General features: G+C 30.6%; 1 protein-coding gene across 1 annotated transcript in view; it reads right to left on the minus strand.

Moving 5' to 3' along the window:
* Positions 1–24,396, minus strand: part of LOC113394040 (probable chitinase 10) — a 106,803-nt gene that overhangs the window by 47,705 nt on the left and 34,702 nt on the right. The window contains exon 2 of the mRNA XM_064215737.1: positions 648–726. Coding sequence (XP_064071807.1) covers positions 648–726 — 79 coding nt within the window. The remainder of the gene's footprint in view (positions 1–647; positions 727–24,396) is intronic.

Raw genomic sequence — 24,396 nt, forward strand, 5'->3', positions numbered from 1 at the left:
GCAAAACAAACCTTATCCGATTATATTAAAGTCAAAATTGGTTTATCGAAAGCGTTCTTCGAAATACTCAGCGCAATTCCCATGAGGTTTTGAATTCAAAATAAAGGAAATTTATTGCTTGGAACGGATTGGAAAACAGTAACCTCAAGTCCCCGGTGAAAACATTTTTAAATTCCCATTTCCAACATATTTTTATTCGATATTTCGTTGAATGTATTCGAATAAAATGACATCTTTCAAGGAAAATTATTCAAATATTTATGAACGGCGCAATTGAATGCGGAAATCGATTAATGTTTAAAATGATTCAAATATAAGAATGTAATGTAAACTATATATAATCGGGCAGTGTTTTATTTTGTTGTATAGGATAGGATAGGGATAATTTTAAATAACTTATTTATTAAATAGCTCATGGGAATCTTAACCGTTTGCGAATTGCGGACCCATATTTTCATATTGTGATTAATAATGAACGCGTAATATAATATTTTCAGTGAAGGAAAACATTGTGAGGCAACCTGCACGTGTTACGTAACCCGCATAGGAGCAGCTTATTGAAATCTCCGATGTTTCAGAGGAGACGTTTTTACTCGAGCGATGGTACGTTTATTATAAAATATATAATTGGATGCTATAATACTTACTGGTCGAATCTGAGGTGGGAGCAATGACAGCGACTATCAACAGAACGGTGACTGCCCACCGTAAGAGTCTTGGAGGCAACTGAAACAATTAATGAAATGTTACAAACATGTCTATATTAATATTACATTAAACACTTTAACCCTTTCAAGTGTTAATTTATTATCCAATTATGGTACTGTCAAGGAGGATAATGCTTTTACCTTATTAGTATGTCTGTATGTTACCTTGATCTTAAAAACTTCAAGGGATTATAGTTAATGAAGAGACATTTTTTTAAATTAAATATTTTCTCTGTATGTTTCGTATTATACAGTCTACAAAATTCAAATTGTTCTTTATTTGAGTTGGTTATTTTACGCAAAAAAAAAGCATCATATTGAAGTAAAGTAACCGCCTCGTCGCGCCGTGCCGTTTCGTAATATAAATTCTATAAAGTAACTCAGTAGGTATTCTTTTTTCAAATATCTATTAATATAAATATGTTATAGTACTTAATTAACGTGAGTACATCTTATCTTTAGTTATTACACGAAATAAATTGTCGATGTTCAACGCAGAGAAGACATGCCATAGAGAGCCAGGTTTATTATTATTGCTTATGTTAGAGAAGTTAGCTATTATGTAAGAAACTCGAAACTCACCGCGGAAAACGATAATACATTATCAAAAAGTAATATGCGAAATTGACTACAATATTGATAATATTTAAAGGTTACACGTGTCAAAATAGCGTATCATGGTTGGTCGATTTTGAATATTTTACAAGAAATACTCCTGGTATTTTATGTATTGAGATATATTGAGATAGAATGGACACCTTAGGACAAGCTGACCCGACAGACTGTCGCTAAGCTAGCTAAGAATATTCTATTCGCACTGGAATAAATTATTAAGAAATAAACTCCGTGTAAACTGTATAATACGGCATAAATGCTCTTAAGTATTCTGAAAGTTTCGTTATTCCAATATTTTGTGATTTGTTTTTTCTTAATAAGTAATAGAAAACTTAAAAAAAAAAAAAATGTATAATTAATCTTTCTCAAGTTATAGCGTGACCAATCGAAATAGGGATTGATTATATATATGTACAAATATATATATATATATGGCTATGAAACATAGTATAGAGACGTGTGTGTGTGTTTGACTCTGCTTATATCGAAAACGCTTAAATGACGTCAGATAAAGTTTCATAAGCGTGCGTTTCAATGTACATACGAGTGTCAACTTTCGTTTTAGTTCCTTCCCAGTTGGCTATGTAATATCAAGAGGTCACGGTATGTAAATAATAGATGTTTGAATCACGAACTTATATACTTAAGAATACTTAGCACATTATTGTACAAGCTGATCAACATTCATATGAGTAAAATTCATACAAGGTGAACCCTTTAACTTCCCCTTTGAAGTTTAACTCTCCAGAAATCCTTTAATTCGTCAGTCGGGCTTATAGTTTCAAAGATCTCATGGTGAATGGTATTACGCTTGTAATATATTCATCAGTTCTTTTTTAGTAATGGTCGAGGCTTTGCGGTTAGTATTCGTGAATCTTAACTAAAGAATACACTTTCAAACCGAGTAAGAATCACTGAATTTTAAAATGCATATTTTTTCTCGTTTATATTTCGTAGGGGCTTGGTTGAGTAAGCCTCTTCCACAAAATAATTGTAGCTTGATTGACAAACTAATTTCTTATTATTTAAATTATATTAACGTGTTTACTGCTAAGCCCCACTGAGACAACGACACTAGAACAGGATCAAACCTGCGACTTTCATAAACGAACACTGTTGAATTATCGACCTTTTTTAATAAGTACATTAACAGCCTGTAAATTTCCCACTGCTGGGCTAAGGCCTCCTCTCCTTTCGAGAAGGTTTGGAGCATATACCACCACGCTGCTCCAATGCGGGTTGGTGGATACACATGTGAAATTAGACACATGCAGGTTTCCTCACAATGTTTTCATAAACCGCCGAGTACGAGATGAATTATAAATATAAATTTAGCACATGTAAATTCAGTGTTGCTTGCCTGAGTTTAAACCCGCAATCATCGGTTCTAATCACTGGGCCATCTCGGCTCTTTTGATAAGTAATAAATGCTATCTATATTATACTTAATAACTGAAGTTATGATAAGAACGTGTTTGAAAACTTAAATTATATTAATAATAAATAAATAAAATAAATATAAATATTGGACAAGATCACATACATTACTCGGATCCCAATGTAAGTCGCTAGAGCACTTGTGTTATGGAAAATCAGAAGTAACTACGTTACCACAAACACCATGACACAAGACAACATAGAAAACTAATGATTTTTTTCTACATCGACTCGGCCGGGAATCGAACCCGGGACCTCGGAGTGGCGTATCCATGAAAACCGGTGTACACTACCCGACCACGGAGGTCGTCGATTTATACTCGTGTTGATAATTATCAAAATAGTTAAGCGAAATTGTGTAATTTCAATTGTTCGAAAATTAATGTTAATAATTGACGTTCCATTTCCGCAGCTGAATCAAAATTATATATACAACTAAACTCGGTACAATGGATTAATTTAATATTATGATATTATTTTTTAATTATTAATTGTTATTTATTGCTAATTAATGTGACGACGATTGATTTGAAAATATTAAACTTCGAGAAAATTTGAAATGTTATAATTAAAGAAAAACTCATTTAAGTTTTGTGCGACTTACTCATAATCTTTATAAACTCAAACTCAAACTCAAATTCCTTTATTCAACATAGAAGCATTACACTTACTTATTGATGGTCAAATTAAACACTTCCACCGGTTCGGAAAAAGGAAAACATCCTGACCTGAGAAGAGCCGGCGTAAGAAACTCAGCGGGTCTTTTTTTTTTTGTCAAATTAAGTAGATACATAATTGTATATGAATAGAAACAGCCAGGAGGCGATCGTTTCATTCCCAAGGTATGCTATCAAACATAAACTCACTAATTCTATAGTAACCTTTCGCACACAAGCGTTCCTTAACATTTTTTTTTAATTTGGCAACAGAAGCATTTTGAACGCTTTCTGGGATCCTGTTGTAGAAGCGTATACATTGCCTCACAAAAGAGTTACTGACTCTATGCAGTCGAGTATAAGGAGTAACAAGATTGTGTTTGTTCCTTGTACCAATGTTATAAGAATCACATTTTCTCATAAAAACATTAATATTTTTCCGTACATACAAAACATTACAGAATATATATTGAGAAGCAACAGTTAATATCTTGATATCTTTAAATTTATACCTTAATGATTCTTTGGCTCCTAGGTTATAGATTGCGCGAATAGTCCTCTATATATTTTATTATACATACATAGCTAGTTTTTTTTTAAATAGGTAGGTAGACCACGGAAATATTAACCATTCCTTATATACCCAACGCGCCACCAACTTTGGGAATTAAAGTACCATCACTCCCAAGATTGGTGGCGCTTGTTCCTGTAGTTACTTTGACTCAGTCACCGTTCAAACCTGAACACAATAACACCAAGTTTCTTGGCTGAATAATATGTGATAAATGGGTGGTTCTTACATAGAGAGGCTAGTGACAAGTTCTACCACCAAGTGAAATACCAACATGGATGACTGAATTAGTTGGCACATGAGATATGGTAAAGTCTTTAACCGAAGTTTAGTTTAAAACTTCGGTTGGGATGCTCATAATCTACACATATTTTGAGCAATGAGAATTCAAAGCAAATAATTATTTTTAAAAGACAAAATCTCTATTCTGTGTTACTTTAAGTTAATCTTAATTAACTTTTCTGTCTCGTCTTCTGTTCATGTTATGAACTTTGTACAAATATATATGTTTTTATTTATTTACTAATTGAAAATACGTCCAATGAAAATGAAACTAAATTTGTTTTAAATTCACTTATATAAATTTATTTTTCAAGCACAAGCCGGCTGTGAATCAGACCGTTGGGGTCCCAGTTTAAAGTCATGAATAATGTAGACGCTCTGTATCAAGATATTACATATTTAGACCACCTGGGTGGAGAATATTAATTTTACTAAGTAAATACTCTGTGTATTTTTAAACTACTTGCCCGCTTTGTTGGTTGAGAATAAATTGAAGTTTTTTTTTTTTTTTAATTTAAAATATATACTTTTTTTAATTAAAGGAAGCAGAAGTTCGAAGGGCTTAATCTACCTTAATACGGGTTAAAAATGTGACTGTTTTTTGTCTAATCTATTATTATATTATTTTTCCGAACCGATACGACTTGGGAACCTTCAAGAAAAGAGCGTACTCCTTCCTGAAAGGCCGGCAACGCACCTGCAAGCCCCCCAGTGTTGCAGATGTCCATGGGCGGTGGTAGTCACTTTCCATCAGATGAGCCTCCTGCTCGATTGCCACCACTAACATTAAAAACAAATCAGACAGTACAGACGCACTCCTGGGTTTGAAACCGCAATCAGTTAAGATTTACGATATAATTATTGCGTTATTTCAGCTCTCAGAATAATATAAAATTTTAACAAAATAAACTGACTTCAAATGTACAAAGATAAATGAAATCGAATGAAAAAAATCATCATCATATCTTTGGGTATACATTTAAATGGGAACAAACATGAACACGATGCGAAATAAAAAACAATTCCAAATAAGCGACATAGTTCTGGAGTACATAAAAAAGTAATACAACCGAATTGAGAAGTCGGCTAGGTTAGGTTAAATATTACTTTTATTCAATATACTTATACGCATTTTTTAATCATTATATTATTGCAGGACGAAATTAAATGTAAATCTACTACGAGTTGAAAATGTAATTTCTACCGAGAAGAACCAGAAAGAAGCTCAGTCGTTTTGTTTTATTCTTGCTCTTTAACTGTTAATACTGCGAGATTATGGATCCCATCGCCCGCGTCGCACTCCATTTTCACTAGCGAGACTTTTTCTATTTTCAAGTGAAAGATGCAATTCGCTTCCGCTATTATCCTAATCCATATCTGTACGTGTATATATGTAAAAAATATATGTATATGCTTGTGATACTGGATGTAATATATGGTTTCCTTATTGTACATTGTAATTTAGATTTAATATGATTGAACTTTTTTTTTTATGGCATTGGTTGGCGGACGAGCAAATGGGCCACCTGATGGTAAGTGGTCACCATCACGTACATAGACAAAGGCGCTGTAAGAAATATTAACCATTCCTTACATCACCTATGCGCCACCAACCTTGGGAACTAAGATGTTATGTCCCTTGTGCCTGTACACTGGCTCACTCACCCTTCCAACCGGAACACAACAATATAGAGTACTGTTATTTGGCGGTAGAATATCTGATGAGTGGGTGGGTGTTAAATAAGTGAATATATAAAAGTTATCAATGTTTTCTGTTCTTCACTGGCTTACCAAGTTACCTTTGAATGTGTTCATAGTATTACACAATACAATTTATAATTGATCTGGTCCTTGAGATAAGAGGTACATCTTGTAGATCATCTAACGAACCATGAACTTTGACTAGTACAATTTGTTTTGTATCCCTGATTTCTAAGATTAATGGTGAGTGAGCCAGTTAATGGGCACAAGGGACGACATCTCTATCCCACTAATGGCAGCGCGTTAACAATGCTAGATACCACTAATGGTTTTTGCAATGCTAACGCTTATGACCAAATGCGTCAAATGAACTAAATACTTCCTTCCTGATAAAATAAAAAGTGGTGACTACGCTTTCATTTTTATAAAGTTTCCCGCCCCGGATTCACTCGGGTACAGACATACAGTAAAAGTAAAATACTTCTATTTTCCCGGCTAGGAAAGATTAAGTTACCTTTTCTCTACTATTATATGTATATTATACATATAAACCTTTATCTTGAATCATTCTGTTTATTGATGAAAACTGCATTAAAATTTGCGTAGTTTAAAAGATCAAAGCGTACAAACGACGGTAAGCGACTACGTTTCGTACAATGTAGAGATTTTTATGTTGTTATATCAGGTTACTTATGAATAAAAATCGTTTTAAACAGACTTAAAATAAAATACCACCAGTTGAATTATAGAGTATATCAGTAGAGTACAATTATTTTTTTATATATCCTACCTAAAAGCAATAAATGCTAAGTCCACGTTTTTTATATCTTTAATATAATCTTGTGTTGCGTAATGTGCCTTATTTATCAATAAATTTTTGACACGAACTATAAATAATTTAACAGGACAAGTCAAAAATAACTTTGGAATCTGAATGTTGAATATAGTCACCAAAAGCCTGTTAAGTCTAGTCAATTGGTTGATAAAAAAATACCTAATACCTAAATAGCTGTTAAAATTAGTCATATACTTGTTGGAGCGAGTCATATTCTCCACACGTCATTTTTATAATTAGTACGTAATTAGAGCATTTAAAATTACATCGTCAATCTGTCGTAAGCAAAAGTTGTAGACGTTACCCCAATAAACTGGGTTAAGTGTGAATTTTAATTTCTGAGTTAAGTCTCGACGAGGGTTCTAGGGGTGACAATCCTTATTCATTATGTTGGATAAAGAACGAAGGTTAAAACTTCACATTATGAAAATCATTTTGAAATGGCATTAAAATGAAGATCGATAACCAAAGTACTAAAACTTGTGATAGAAATACGTCATCGCGAACGAAGTCTCATTGTTAAGCTAGTAAGATAATAAAACTCCTCGTAAACCAAAGCAGTCAGCCATTTTGAATTCTTATTACAGCCTTTACGGTAATAGTCAGTAGCTGACTACTAAATGTTATTGGAGGGGAAATTTTTAGTCCATTTTCTTTATCTAGGGAAGCTTTTAAGTCGACTACGACGCTTTCAACGCACACTATGTTTATTCTGCGTATTGACATGTTACTTCGTACAATTTAAAAATATATATATAAACTGATTATTTTTGTAATTATGTCTATATTATTCTTCGATTTTTAACCTATCTTGTTAATTTTTTTAAGTACTTTTTCCGCTTTCAATGTATATATGATATTTTGTGAAAGGGGACGGAAGTGTGTTACAGGAGCCGGGGATGCGCGCGCTATTTGATTTGACCAATGAGAGCGGTGCTAGTGTTGGCCGTCAGCTGATGGAATCTACCTATTTTTCGAGAACATATAATTTTAATATTGTTTATTACCATGGTAAGATATAGTAATGGGTAGATTTTACATATTATATGCAATTACTCTAAGGTTCGCTCGTTTTTTTTTCATGCTTAGTAAGATAGTAATTTCATGAGTACCTTCAAATATATAAACAGACAAACAAAGAAACATTTATACAATGGTATAGAAGACACTTCCAAGTTTATTGAAAATCTTCGATTTAAACGCGATTTAATATTAGATATGAAATTATTCCTAGCGGTCTTCACTTGACTTCACTCGAGACATAGACTCCCACAGTAAAGCTAAAGATGCTTGCTGTTTTCTCTCAAAGTCATAAAATTCTACCCAATGATATATAGGCGAAAGTGAGTATATCTATTTGTTCGTTACGCTTATAAATACTCAACTAATAATCAATAAATTTGCATACATGTTGTCAGGGGTACTGAAAAGGTCACGTGATATCTAACACCGCTTACAACGCGGACGAAGCCTCGAGTTAAAACTAGTGGTTTATAAATCTACAGTAATATTATAAATGCGAAAGTAACTCTGTCTGTCTGTTGCTCTTTATCGCAAATCACTGAAAAGAATTTGATAAATTTTTGTATGAAGCAAGCTTGAACTCCAAGGATGGACAGGCTACTTTTTTATGCCTAATACCTGATAACTAACTCCTAAAAAGCAAGCGAACCCGCGAGCGAAAACTAGTCTATTATAAATTGGCAGGTTTAATACGATATGATCGTATAACATTTTATCATGCTTGTTTTCATAGCAGTTTCAGAAATACGATTTTTGTATAGCAAAATTATGAACAAGTTACTTGTTAGCAAATTGAAACACGAAATTCGGTTATGGAGTTTTTAACGGGAGTAGCTTGGGAAAAAACTTTTCCCCCATTTTAGAGGTAAATGAGTGAAGTTTACGTGAGTTGAAATGAAACTCTCTCTCTCCATTTTTGTAATTCATTTAAGTGTTTTCATTGAATCGAACAGTACAATAATTATCCGTTAGTTCGTTGTCCGGTTTTGCTTGAAGTTTTTTTTTTTATAAGTAACTTCAATAGTAAATCTTAAGTTCGTGATTAAACATTGACTCACGGTAAATAATGATTATTTATTTATTATTAAATATTCACAGATGATGTTGAAATTAACCTTTAAATTCTTGTTTAATATCTATGATCTCAGTAGACTGTTCAAAATATCATGATATTAATAGTTATGAGTAGACGCAATTAAAGTGCGTTTAAATATATTATGCATTTGTTTTCAACAGTAATTATTTATGAAATAAAAGCCTTATAATGTTTTCATGTACAGACAACAGTTTAACTGGGGAGAAAATTTGTCATCCGTAAAAGCCCGACTAGGATTGTCATCCTCTATTCAATCAATTACTAACCAACGTTAATATTGTCTAGTGTGCTCCGGTATGAAAGGTAGATCTGCTTAGGATTGTTATAATTGATGTTTATAATAATTGATGTTTGCAAAGGTCTATAAGTCCAACAATGCAAATCTGTACGGTACTAATACTGATAATGACTAATAAGATATTTTATCATTTTAACTTTGCCAAAGCATAAATTAGAATTGCTTGTTAAAAAAATATGAACGAAATTTGGTATATTACTCAACACAAAATGATATATAGGATAAAACATAAACTAGTACTTGTTGACTTTTAGGCAGGATATGTTATATACTTTATATTAATTTTATTTGACTTTAAATAACTTGGTATTTAAAATGTCGTAAATTAGTATCTACTGAGTTTATTGCCGGTTTTTCTCAGATGAATCCAGAACCGGTAGTTTTACATTAAATACAATTCTGGAAAATAAGGATTCAAAATGACAACTTGAATAATACTACTTTAATTTAATAATACTTTGATTTGATTAAATAAAAACGAAATAATATTGTCTTATTTACAGGCGACGCAGACTGATACTGAAACAAACTTTTGGGTTTCAATTAATCCCGTGATGAAGACTAACTGAAGTTTGTATCTGAATTTGAATATGGAGCCAAGAAAAAAAACTTATTTGAGTCTTTAAAAGCTAAGTTATAAAACTCTGATTTTTGTAATTTTGTATATTCTCTATTTCAGTAGGTTCGTCCTTCGTAGGTTCTTTAATATATTAAGTAATATTTATCAGAATAACAAATTGTTTTTTTTTTCTTTTGTAAGGCCAAAACTTTTTATGTTTTAGGTTTACATTATGCGGTGTACTTCATTTGAATTACATTAAAACCTCTTTTTCTAATCTACAAAACACAAATCACTTTGTATTTGTCACAAAAAAAAAACAACTATTATGTGTAATTGAAATAAATACTATGTAAAGTACACACTATCTGTCTGTTGGTTCAAAATATTCGAAACTATATTTCTCAATGGTAGCGTACTGTATGTATTAAGAATTTTAAATATATTCTAAATTCAGTATTAATTTATTGATTATACTACCCTACCTACCCTGCCTACCTTGTTATATTTTTATAACAATTTCATACGAAAATATTGGCACTTGTTTTGCTTACTGTACATCGTTAACTTTTATGATAAACTTGTAACGATTAGGGATTAAGCTTGTTTCGCTAGGCACTAAACGATAAAATGCAAATTTTAACATTTATAGGCAAATAAAGTCAGTTTCGTTTCATTTAACAATTATACTTAAAATCGTATTTAATTTGAAATATAATTAAATAATTGATATTCATTGATTATTAATTGTTAGATTTAATTAATATATATATATTTGTTATCTTATATTTTCCTTAATATAAAATTATTTATTTTAGTGTAATTACTATAAAAATAACAATATAATATAATATGTAAAAAGACGTCTTAGGGCATCATTTGAATCGTTTTAATACGTATTTAGGTTATATAGTTAAGTATATTACAATTTAATAAGCTATTTGATACATATTTTAACGAAACAGAGCTGTTATGTCCATTTTGGTAAAGATGCCTCTTTTTCTATGCTTATCAAGTGTAACCCATCATGATCTTACTTATTACTCAAACCCAAACTCAAATTCCTTTATTAAATAAAGAAGCATTACACTTACTTATTGATAGTAAAATTAAACACTAGCACCGGTTCGGCATTGAATAGAAATAGTCAGGAAGCGATCGTTTCATTTCCAAGGCGTACTATCAATCATAAATTCACTCACGAATATTCATAGTTAGTTCTCAGCGTAAAGCTTACGGATGTACAGGATCGATGTTGGGCGGCCTGTACCATTGTGCTAATGATGTATAAAACATATAGTATTAATTAAAACAAAACTAATCTTCCTGTCCCTCCAATTCGTCCCCCAGACTATAAACAATATAAGCACTATATTAAACTAATTAGAACGATAATCAAATGTGGTTTAAGTTAATGGTCTGACCCATATTCAGTATCCGCTGAAATAAGGACAAGTCCCGAGGCATTTTTAATTTAAAATCACAACAATGGCTTGGTGGCCACAAAAACGAAGTAATTAAAATGAATGCAAAGGTTCATAATCTCTCCTAAGATTAAAATACCCTGGAATCTTTTCATAGTGAGCCTTAATGAAACACTACCCAGTACTAACCGACCGATGTGATACATTTTAAAAGTGTTCGTTCGTAATAGATTATTTCAAAAGAATCGTCTCTTGTTGGTGTTCACTTTGTGGGTTACGCCGCGTGTTATTTAATTTAATATCTTAGAAGGAATCAAAAGGAGTCACAGTTTTATTTTAAGCTTTCTTTGAAATATAAAAAAGATAAATTCTCTAGAGCTAAGTAAAATAAGTTTTACTTCTTAAACTATTTGTAGAGAAGTAATAAATATAATTATTTATAATAAAATACCGTTTTTTGTTTAATTTTCTCTCACAGTGATCCAAAATTGGGTTTTATTCAAAATACCAATCTCTCATGAAATTGGCTTATAATCTAACGTAACTAGTACAGTGATCTGTATAAACTATATTAAAACGAATATAATTAGTACTTTTAATGAGAGCAATTCGAAATAATAGAAAATGGAATCTATTAAATAGAAAAAAATATAAATGTGAAAATCTGAGCAAACAATAAAAAAAAAGTCGGACGACAAAATTATGAAAAAAAAAAAAAACAAAAAATCTAAGAGTTTCAAAGTCATGTGAACAATTGCCAATTTAAGGTAAAGTTACAAATTACGAATTAAATTCAATGCCACAATATGTTTGTTTGCTTCATTGAGAACAAGGCTTTATTCTAGAAGTATTTGGAGGTCAATTATGTTATCATTATTAATTTTACTAACTTTATGAAATACTTGCTTTTCATAATATAACTAGAATATATGTATATTCACTCACGAAAGCGAATCCCTCTAACGTTTAATTAACAAAATTTTAATAAATTAAAAAACATAATCGATTTTGTATTTTTTTGCTATCGTTACTCCGACTCTGTCTCGTGTAAGCACGACTGTCACTTGTACTAATGGACGATGTGAAAAATAATTTAACATGGATCTGCGTATATATCTGATCAGGTCTGGTTTGTAATCAACCGCTTACCAATAAGGGAGGGTTGATGAATCAATATATTCACTAGAAATACAACATCTTGGATCTCGTTGTTGGTACATTGACAGTGTAAGGTGATATGGATAGTTTTTAAACAGTAGTAGAGCATACCTTCACATATGACAGCTCATAAAAAAATATTATTTATTCGATTTCATTTTATTTTTGACGATACTCTCAAAAACACTGTATAGTACTGTACGTCAATAATATAAACTTATTTTGAAATACACACAAAACTATGACTTTTTTATACAAAAATATTTTGGTTTATATTGAAAGTTGTGACGTCACAATATTAAGTAAATCGAATCAACAAGTGCCACAAAAGCCTGTATTGATTGTCGTTTTTTTTGCTGTTGGCCAGAGTGGCCTCTACAGCGTCACCGGGCGGGATTCATCGTTGAAGGCGTATAAGTAAATAATGATTCGAAAATATCGATACAAAGTTTATTTGAACAAATAATTTAAAAAATATAATAAAAAATAGTCTATGTAAACGAATGATAAATAACTATAATAAAAAATCCAACTCATTAGACAAATATAATTGGTGATTTACACGCATTAAAATTTTTAAAATTGATTTTCATTCACACGATAACAGCAAATTAAAGGAAATATTTGCATATATTTTCTAATAAAAACTATATGAAGAATTGCTTTAAAGAACTCATAAATTATTTTAAAACAATTTATCGTCAAGCACTGAACGGCTAACGTTATTGTAACACGCATGCGCAAGGCCAAATGAAAGGAAAAGGAGCGGGATTCGCTGTAGAGTAGACTGTGTTCAGAGAATTCTTAACCATTCATTATTTATTAAACAATTAATCTGTACTTACAATAAAAAATATTTAGGTTACATTTTTATTGGTTTTGTTCTCTTGTTAAATTTTTCTGTGCCTACACTTTGCTTTTTATTATTAAAAATATAAAACTATGTATTTTTGTTTAATTAAAAAAAATGGCGCCTTGTTTAAAGTATGTATTTAAATTATTACACAAAATATTTTCTTGATATATTTAAACAGTTGATTTATCAACATATCATAGTTGATTAGTAATTTTTATAATAAAAAAATATTGTTGTTTTAAAAATAGTCTTGGAAGTGATTATATTTTAATTATTAATTGGTTAATAATTGGTATTTGAAATTAACAAAACAGACAAAATTATTGTAAATTTGATTACGATTTCCATTTAATAACACAATTATGTTCGAATACATTCATTATAAACCTTATATAACAAGTTTATTAATAAGTCTTTGTCAATGTCAAGCGTTGGCAAATCATTCAGTGAGTGAATGAAAAACATTAAAAATGTAAAATGCTGATTTAATTCACCTCAAAGTCTCTTCAGTGTGAGGTCACCGATTTTAAATTTGGAACAGTTTTGTCTTTAAATTACAAATGTAACTATTTTAAAAAGCTATAAGAGTAGATTCTATAAGATACTGAGTCAATTTGAAATGAATATTTTAATTATTGATTTACTCTGATATTACGTTGTTCTATGTCCGAGTATTAGATAAGGTCAGTCACTACCGATGGATTAGACCTTTAACGGCGGTTAGCTGGACACTTGTTCGTTTATTTAACTTAAATATTGTGTAATATTTACAAATGTTGCTGTATCTGCAAGCACATATATATTTAACATACTTGGTCTTAGGGCTCTGTGCAGTCAGCCTAGAGTGAGCCAGTGTAACAACTTGCACACACATAACATATTAGTTATTGTTAGTTGCGTGGTATAAATAACGTTTATATTTAGATATATATTAAATAATTTGATATCCAGACCTTAGCAAATGAATATGCATATATACAGAAGTAATTTCAATTGTATTCCTAAGCGGTTAGTAGACACATGCCATACAATTTAATAAGACACACGACCAAGTACGAAATAAATTATGAACGCAAATTAAGTACATGAACGCCCAACCTTGCTCCGATTCGAACCCACGAGCTTCCGTTAAGATTCACGTGTTCGTTCCATTGCTATATGCTATATATAAATATAATGATACAGAACCCTCTTGTAGGTCATAAATCACAGGACTGTATCAAAGGTTATGAACTCTAAATACATTATCAAAAATAATATTCTAGCTCACATACGATCATCTGTCTTCATTACACGTCATGCGAATGACACATCAAATAATTCGATCACAACAGCAACAGGTTTGAATCGGCTTAGTTTATGTTCGCTAAAATCAAAACACGAACGTTTAGTGATATTTATACTTTTTTTTTTTCAGTTGAAAATATACTTCAGAAATATATTTAAATGTTTTGTTTAAATTATACATAAGGATATCACAATTTGCGATATAAAGACGTTTAACAATATTTTTAGTATTATAAATATTATTATATTGTCACTGGATATTAACTAGACGGACGGTTCGATCATTCGTATTTAAAATAGATAAAAAATATCATTATTATTACGTTCAATTGATTAATATATCCTGTATTTTCTAACCTGAATTTTGCTGTAGGGTAGTATAACTTTGGTTTGAAAATCATAGTATTTTTGTATTAGGTACTATATTTATCTCTTTAAAGTTTCCGTAGATACTTTCTAATACATAAAAGGTAATTTTAAAAGTCTCCCCCAAACCTAGTCACTCGACCTTGTCGAATGCTCCTCGATAAATTATAAATTTTATCGGGGAACACTCGATAAGCCTCGACAATTCTCGAGTAAAATCGCTTTATTTGTTATAATTCTTCTTCCATTTAAAACTAAAGTAAATTTACGATTGAATATATTCGATACTTATATATTCAGAGAAAAATATTAGCGCTCTGTAAAGTTGTGATAAGCCGTATAATAGAATTAAGTCTGAATATAAGCTGCATTTTATATGAATCTCCTAACAAACTAAAAATAAATCAGTTGAATATTTTCTAGATTTTTCCAAGCACTAACTAGATTTGCTCGTTAACCTAGATTTGACAGTTTTTGTGAGAAAAGTTATCTTCCAATGGAGTTGATTGTAAATTCAGTCCTTACAATAATAAAAACGTCGACGCCATCTTGGAAAACCAAACGAGAAATCGATATAATTTCCTTTTAGCATATTATACATATAAATAAATTAAAATATGATTTTTTAATTTATTTATATAATATGCTACAAATATTTGAATAGATTTTATATTTTCAATGTCGAAATTGTTTATTGACAAAAAAAAATACAACTGAATTGATATTTGCAAAAAATATTCAAATCATTAATTAATATTTGTATTATTAATCAATAAGGCATGAAAAGTCTGTTAACAATTTAAAATAAACTTTGCGAAATGTAAAACCTTTTTGGAATACAAATGTGTGCTTCATTAATTTTTTATAAAGTTTTAGATGCAGTCGACAAAACAACATTAGGTCGCCGAGCAGATAAATTCTCAATGAGGTTTTTGTGCAGCTTGACCCAAAAGTTTCAACTAGGGTTGTGACTTATACGTTAAATTTCTTATCGCTAAAATAGTTTTTTTTTTTAATATATGAATGCATTCGAATAAATCCGTTGTTTGTTGTCACTTGGTCTTAAGTGATCATTGTCCATAAACAAGAAACATTACACCGACAATGTACCCAACCATAAGAACTAAGATATTACGTCCTTACTTTGAATCGGAACTCTACAATACAAAGTATTGCCTATAAAAGTATTATTAACTTATACAAGATAGGTAAATCATTGGTAATATTAATTAGATTAAACATTTTTCATGTAAACAGTCTCGCTTCGGACGTTCAACGAATCTATTTATAATAGGTATGATCATGATAAAATAAAGCCAAAAACTAACCAGCAAGGTCAATGCATGGTCAGGAGTCGTTTGAAATCGAAGTTATATTAAATATAAAGTCGCATGGTTTCGATAACCATTTGAATAAAAATATTTCTAACGTTTTAAAAACCGGTATCGCTAATGACATTTTATCACTATAAACAACATATAGTCTTATCCAATGGCATAAGAACAGAGATAAACAAACCTTAGATTTACATATTCCATGCAATTCGCTAATAGCTCTGCTATATTGCACACTATAAACAGTTTTTGTTAAATATATCTTTTATAACACAATACAATCCACTTTAATTTTACTAACAAGTTCCGGTAACAACTTCGTCATTTAAAACGAATACATAATGATTATCATAGATAATTCAACGTGTCGATTCAAGATCAAAAATGTTTATTATCTTAACTCCTCCTGCCATTGAAATACACACAAGGCGTCACGAAATTGGAGATCTCTATTATTTTGCATTCAAAACCAATTTTGGTTTTGGTCATAAACTAATAAATTTATAAAATATAATTATACATATTTAATGGGTTTTGAGCATCTGTTCACCTGTATATTTTCTAAACAATATTTTAATTTGATAAGCATTTTTTAATTGCCACGTTAAAAAATATTATGCATTTGGCATGCGTACGTACACATTAGTTGACAGTGAAGTTTTAATTTAATTAGAAGTTTTAATGTAATACTTCTAACGCACAACTATTCAAGTCTAATCAAAAGATTTCAAACACAAAAAGTTTCATCGAATTCGATCCATTGCTTATTGTTACGGAAAAAAGAACAGAAAATTTTTAAGGTAGAAGAGGCCATAAGATCACATAATCGAGAAGGTTCTCTGACATATAATGAAATATATATTTATGTATGACAAACCAGTTATGTATGTATCGCTATATGAAGAAGGTAATCAAGGTAAACATATTGCTATTTTTGATTTATATCAATCATTATGACGCATGTTTCAGGTACTCAATTGCGTTTTATATGTAAAAAAAATACTGTATATGTTACACAGAGCAGAGTTTCATCTAACGAATGCAGGTTCCCTCACGATGAATTATAAACGCAAATTAAGCACATAAAAATCAGAAGTGTATACCTGAATTGTAACCAGCAATCAGGTTAGGTTAGGTCATATTTGGTTTGTAATTGGGATTCATCTGGTATTTTTTTCATGCCTACTACAGATATTTGAAGTAAGCCGCGATGGAGATATTTTTGTTGCAATGGAATACAGTTTTTAACGTCCATTTAGAAGTCATTTGTTGGTAGGGCTTTGCGCAAGCATATCAGGGTAGGTACCATCCACTCATCAGATATTCTACCACCAAACAGTAGTACTCAGTATGAAGGGTGGGTCATTGTAACTACTGGCACAACGGACATAACATCTACGTTCCTAAGGAAGGTGGCGCATTTTCTCGTCCGCCTACCTATGTCGTAAACAAAGAAGTTTCTACTTGAACTATACACATAGACTAGAGACTACAAGTAGATTAATATATTTCCACGAACAATTAAAAAAAAGGTTTAGTCTTGTTATATAGATATATAAGTATATAGAAGTGGTAGTATCTATATAATCTTTGTCCTAACATAAAAAAAGATGAAAATATATGTCGTATTTTTTGTATTATTATATATAAAAAATATTATAAATCTATAAGATTATAATGTTCATAATATATTTATGTACCTATATAATAAGATATCCTTTTGGCATTCGAATATGGATATTAATTACGTAACATATAATTCCATTTTTAAAATAAACATTACGTATGTAATCTTGCCAGTCATAATTTCTAATACTAAAAATAATATGCTTGGTTAAACTTTCGCTGTTCAACGTAGATACCGACAGTAAATTATATAAGGCTGTATAGTAATAACTGATATAGTCACAAGCATATGCCATTTCTAGAAGGTCAAGGGAAAATTTTAAATTCGAATAAACTTGTTTATTATTTATAAAATGACAACACTTTTGCTGATATTTCTTATCCAAAGATGGCGTTTTTGCTTTTTTGAATTGACATTTTTTTTTTAATTTAGGAAATCTAATTAGTTGAACAATTTTGACACAAAGACTAATGTTCAAATAAAACCAGAAGTTTACAATAAATTCGTAGTAAAGTAACACTTTTTTAAAATATCATTGCGGAGCTAACCTCTTATTGTAGATACATTTTGGAACTTATCCCATTCCGGTGCACCGAGGCATGTTGGTAGATACTCTTTTGGCAAACTGTCATCCGATATACGCAGGCACCCTAACAATGGTTTTCTTTACCACGAGATAAACACAAATTAAGCACCTGAATAGTGCTTGAAATTGTTTAGGATCGCTATATTATATTAAGGCCCGTCTAGAGAAATAGAAGCAACTTCTTAATCTCCACGCTAATCACAGGAACTAAGATATTATGTTATTTCCTACTCGGTCCCCAAACAAACGGTGCATAGCTCTACAGAGTATTTTTAGTTGGCGGTTGAAGAAGGTTAATTATTTTTTCTTGTGCAAGTTCATATGAATACCCAATCACCTAAAATTATATAAATTGGTTAAAAATTAATGATGACATCAAATCAACCTCGTATGCCGCTATATTATTGCTATATGCAGTTAAAACTTTTTGTTAAACATGATTTAAAGAAACGATATACTAACTGTGATTTAATTCGGAAGCCAAAACATATTTAAGTACAGTTGAATTGTCGCCAATGAACAAAATTATGTCCAAAATTTCAGCTAAAGCATAGCATTACTGAGTTTCTTGCCGATTCTTCTCGGTAAAATCTTCCAGTAGCTTAGATTTAATTCAATACTTTAACATGATGACTCAAAGCTTTAATGAGCCTACTTGAATAAAAAATCTTTTGATTTTAATTACTCCACTTGTGAAGTGGATTCTTAGACGTGTAAGAAGAAAACCTAACTCAGCTCACCTACTTAATAGGTTTCGCTACAACCGAGTTTAAGCCTTGCAATATTTGTTATTGTAACCACAGATATAATTTCATAAACATTTTATCTAAATAATGAATCATATCGCTCATCTAAATCGTTGTTTTTGTTAACAATATAATACTATTCGCCTGGTAACTAAACATTAACATAGTTATCAAGGCTCATAGCATATCTTTAAAGGTCAAGATGTTTGAAAGTTTATATTTAAAATACGATTTATAATAAAATACGATATTACGTTATAATAACGTTGATTTTGCACTTAAACGTTATTTGTGTTTATTTAGATTTTTCTTTCCCTGTCAGCGAGTTTATCGACATGTTTATTAGAATTGAGAGTTAAATTGTAAGGAAACGTCACGTTTAAGGACATTTCGTTACATGAGAGAGAAGAAAGATATGACGTAGAGGGAAAGAGAAAGACCGCTATATATTTAAGAAGCTTCACTTTATCACGTGTACAACGCTGTACGCGAAATTTGATAATGTTATTCTTATATAGTGTACTATAATTATTTTTCGTAATTTTATAGAAAGTGGTCCCCACGCAGAGTAACGCTATTAAGTACTGCGTTATATTTTCTAAAAGGATTGTTTAATTCATATTAACCGACGCCTACAAACAAAAAACAAAAAAAGAAACAATATTCATAAAATAAATATTTTCGTTTAAATAATTGTAAAAATATCGATAGTTTGCATGTGACGTCACTATACGTTGTCCGAGGCACTGCGGAATGGACGAATGGATGTGGCGATATTATATATATAGATGAATTCAAATTAGTTTATTTCTGTCAATATAAACTATGCATAGGTCAGCTGATGTTTTTATTTCGAGTCGTATCACGGTGTTGATTTTAAGCTTTGACCCAAATTGTATAGACGGAATTTATAATTATTATTTTATATTCAATTAGGAACATTTGGATCCTCTGGTATATTTATTTTAAACTTTCTGTAAACTTTGGAGTAACTTCAATAAGAACAGGATAACTTTATAATTACATTTATAATTTAAATTTTATTAATAAAGACTGATTACTCTAAATTGCGATCCGCTGGTAGATTAAAATTTAATTTAATCTTGTAACATGATATTTCAAAACGTTTGTAAGGACGTAAATCATATTTATTTATTTTTTAAAATGGCTCTTCAATTTCACTATTATATTATTGTTCTTTACAAAAACATATAGTATTCGTGAAAAATTCAGAGGTTTTTTTGTATTTTAGTTGAACAAGCGGATTTAAGATAGTTATTATTATTTATTTTAGTTCTGTTAAGAATTCTATTTTAAATATTAAAGAAAATATTGTCATACAAATTGTCTTGCAAATTAAGCAACCCTTATTAACGTCACTGGTGAGAAGGGCTGGTTTAATTCTAAACTGAAATGCTGTTAGTATTCTTGCAACTACTCCATTGTTCGCAAGTATACTTGGAGGTACAGAATAGGTATCAATCATCAGCTATTCTATCGCCAAACAGCGTACTGTTATATTCCGGTGAGGGTGAGTGAGCCAGTGTATATAAAGGTACAAGGAACATAACATCTTAGTTTCCACGGTTGGTGGCGTAAGGTATGGTCTATTGGTGGTGGACAGTGATGACCACTAACCAACCATCAGATTTTGATATACATATTATATTTATATATACGATTCTTATATAACTATATGTTCATTCAAAGTTTTGTTTTAAATGAATTAATATGAAAACTTACGAAACTTTCAGAGTTTTTCATTAATTATAATTTTATAAATGGATTATCTCGTATCTCATTATACTTCCGTTATAAGGAAATTAAATTCACGACGCTGCATAAACTTTGATAACGTATTTGTTTCAAACAAGAGTTGAATCGTTCTGTACACAATTTAAAGTTAGACAAGTTCGTTGGGTATTGATGAAATTTTAATTTGTATTCATCGGAATACTTTTGAATATTTGATTAATTTATTAAAGAAGTTTTAGCGTAAATAAATAAATCATTTATTTAAAGTTTACACACCCGTTCTAAAATATATTCTATAAGAACTATGTTACAATATCTCAGTACTGAAATATTGACAGCCAGCTTACGGTTGATACTCAATTTTGACGCGTTTGTCCACGAAACACTATAATAATAAAGGTCAATATTGCGTATCTGTCTGATATTCCTGTTCGTGTTCTTTGGTGCGTTTCCTATGAAGTAGTACGTGGTAGGATTTTGTCATAATAGTGATCACAAAGTATCCAAAGACGATCATCATTTAATTATTGTATTTATACTAATCTTATCAATGCGAAACTACTGAATCCAATTTGATGATATTTGGTACGAAGCAAGATCAAACTCCAAGATAGGACATAGACTATAGACATTTTATGCCAAAGACATGACAACCAATCCCTAGAGTACGAAGCTGTGGGTTACAACTCGTTTATAACTTTGTACTTATTAATTTAAGAAGGCGGACCATGAACAATTTTAATGACATTTCTAATAGACACTACCACAGCGATCAGTGTAAGCTTGAGCAAGTGACTCCACTTTCAACGCACCGTCAACCAGGAACCCGCGATATATCTTTCATAGCTGTTATTATGGATCAGTTAAGTAAAAATTTCTCTGAATAAAGACAGGTTTGTAAGACGTCTGTGACGTTATCATCGCATGGTTGGCACGCATTTGAAATATTTGCTTAGAAATTGACAAGTAGTGCAATGCAACAATTAGAGCGTGGCAGATTCCAACACGCAGTCGTAAACATAAACATGTGGGGCAAGATAAGTTCATTAACATAATAGATTAGGGTCAAAAAATTATCCAGAATCGATTCAATTCAACGATTACAATTGTGAAAACCTAAGATTGTTAATATATATGTTTGTAAAACTTTAACACGATATATCACCTCCAGTAAAGTAGTTCCTTGAGGAAGTATTTATAATGATATTTTATTGATACAGATCAAAGGCAGCAAGAAAATCGTTTGAGACGTCAAAGCAATATATTTATAGAACAAAATGTTACATATGAATCTGTAGAAAAACAAAATGCAATATCCTGATTGCTCCTTAAAATTAAACATTTGGTAGACACTCGTGTCGTTATGTAAATTAATAAAATACCTCAACTTCAAAGCGACATAGCCCAGAGGTCAGAACGCCTGTTTTAACTGATGGTTGCGGGTTTGAAAGGGGATACTCGTGTATAAGGAAGAAATGACGACTAATAAATTACGACGATATTTTGGATTACAATTCTCTGAGAAATCAAGAATCCCTCAAAGACTATAATGATATCAAATAAACCAACTCAAAAAAGAGAAATTCCGAGTCAATGAATGAGTCGTCGTCGTATTTGCAATCCTAAAATAATATATATTTAAATTCTATTGCCATCTGGTTTGATTAAAAAAAAAATATAAAAAAATATAGTTTTTAATTCAAAAATAGTTATTTAGGTTTTACTAATAAAGATCAACATATCGTTCTGGATATACAAAATATATCTTTTATACAAATTTCACGGGCATATCCGCGACAGATGCTAGTATTATAAGACACAGTTTAATATAACCTTACTTAAACCTTTATCTTTTAAACGAATCTTTCCAATAGGCAAATTGCAATTTATAGATGATTTACGACATTCGCTCAGACGGGATAATTGTTTTAGTATTAACTAATAGCAAATAGTCAAAATTTGCAAACTTGGTGTTTGTTGTAGTTGTGCAAATATTAATTTGAATATTCATTTAGTGATTTTCACTTACGTGGAATCAACTTCGCTGCAAACTGGTTTATTTATTTAGCGACGTTATACTTCGTAACGTAACGTAAATATATAAAGTTTTAAAATCTGTTATGGGGCTGTAAAAAAATTGTCTTAGATTTTTTTTTTTTTTAATTCTATGATGACTCTGGCCGAAGATTGCCGGTTCAAATTAAGCACCATTGAATTAACACTAGTGTGTTATAAATATATATGCATTTGCTATTTAATATATTTTTAAAGATACCTTAAATTTAAAGCCACCACCGGCAATATATTCAGTAAAACGCTAAACCTGAAATGCCTAGTCTAAGCTTATCTCCTAGTATTAACGTAGAGATGATAAATGTATGGAATTTTTAATTAATTTTTAAATTCAGTATCTCGTATAAAATGAATGCTATATATTAAGATTTTAGAACATTTCATACCGAAGAGCTTCTTTAAGTCATTTTACTAAAAACTATTCATTGATCTTGTAGATGTTTTGATCTTTCAATGTAAAACTAGTTGTTTAGCCGCGGCTTCGTTCGCGTTTAAGGGGTTTGTCGTCAGGTTTTTGGTACCAAAAGCCTAAGTCATTCCTTGTGGTTCAAGCTTGCTTTATATAAAATTTCATCAAATTCGGCTCAGAGGTTCAGCTGCGGAACAGTAACAGATAGACAGAGAGATTTACTTTCACATATTTATAATATAAGTATAAATTATAAAACATAAAATAGCTAACATTTATATAATACACAAATATATGTATATTTTAGTAACAAATAATTTACCTTCGAATGAGGACTCTAAGACACAATGTTCCTAAATTTTCCGCACACGTCTCGAACATAAATCAGTTAAACTCGTTACAGCAAATGCAAATTTTGTTAATATTCAGTATTTTGTACTAAGCGTGAGTCTGGCGCTACATTAAAACTTGTTCAAGAAACTATGGTTTTCATAGCTCTTATAAAGTCATTAATATTTGAATATTTATACTAACATATAACTTCTCGACCAATTTAAAAAAGAGGGCGTGAGATTGCCTATTTTGATCTTTACAAATACGTAAATAAAAATTGTTCTTATTGGTATTCTATAAAATAATCTAGTTCGTCTAGCTGAGGGCGACATTGTTGTTGTTCGGTTTCAAAATTAAAATCCAAATAAAAATATTCTTTATTCAAGTAGGCACATAAAAGGACATTTGAATCGTCATGTTTCAGTATTGACTTAAATATTCTACTACTTCGAAAAGTTGATTCTATCGAGAATAACCGGCAATAAACTCAGTGCTTCTCTTTCCTACTCAAATCACAGATATATTTAACAACATTTTGTTTGTTTTATTTAATTAAACCACCCATCTAATAGATAATTAATTTAGGGCGTACTAATAAGTCGTTATTTCGGCGGATTATACTTCTATTTTCATTATATATTAATAACACGTTAATTAATTTC

This window comes from Vanessa tameamea, chromosome 9 (assembly GCF_037043105.1).
Source record: "Vanessa tameamea isolate UH-Manoa-2023 chromosome 9, ilVanTame1 primary haplotype, whole genome shotgun sequence".
Classification (NCBI taxonomy): domain Eukaryota; kingdom Metazoa; phylum Arthropoda; class Insecta; order Lepidoptera; family Nymphalidae; genus Vanessa; species Vanessa tameamea.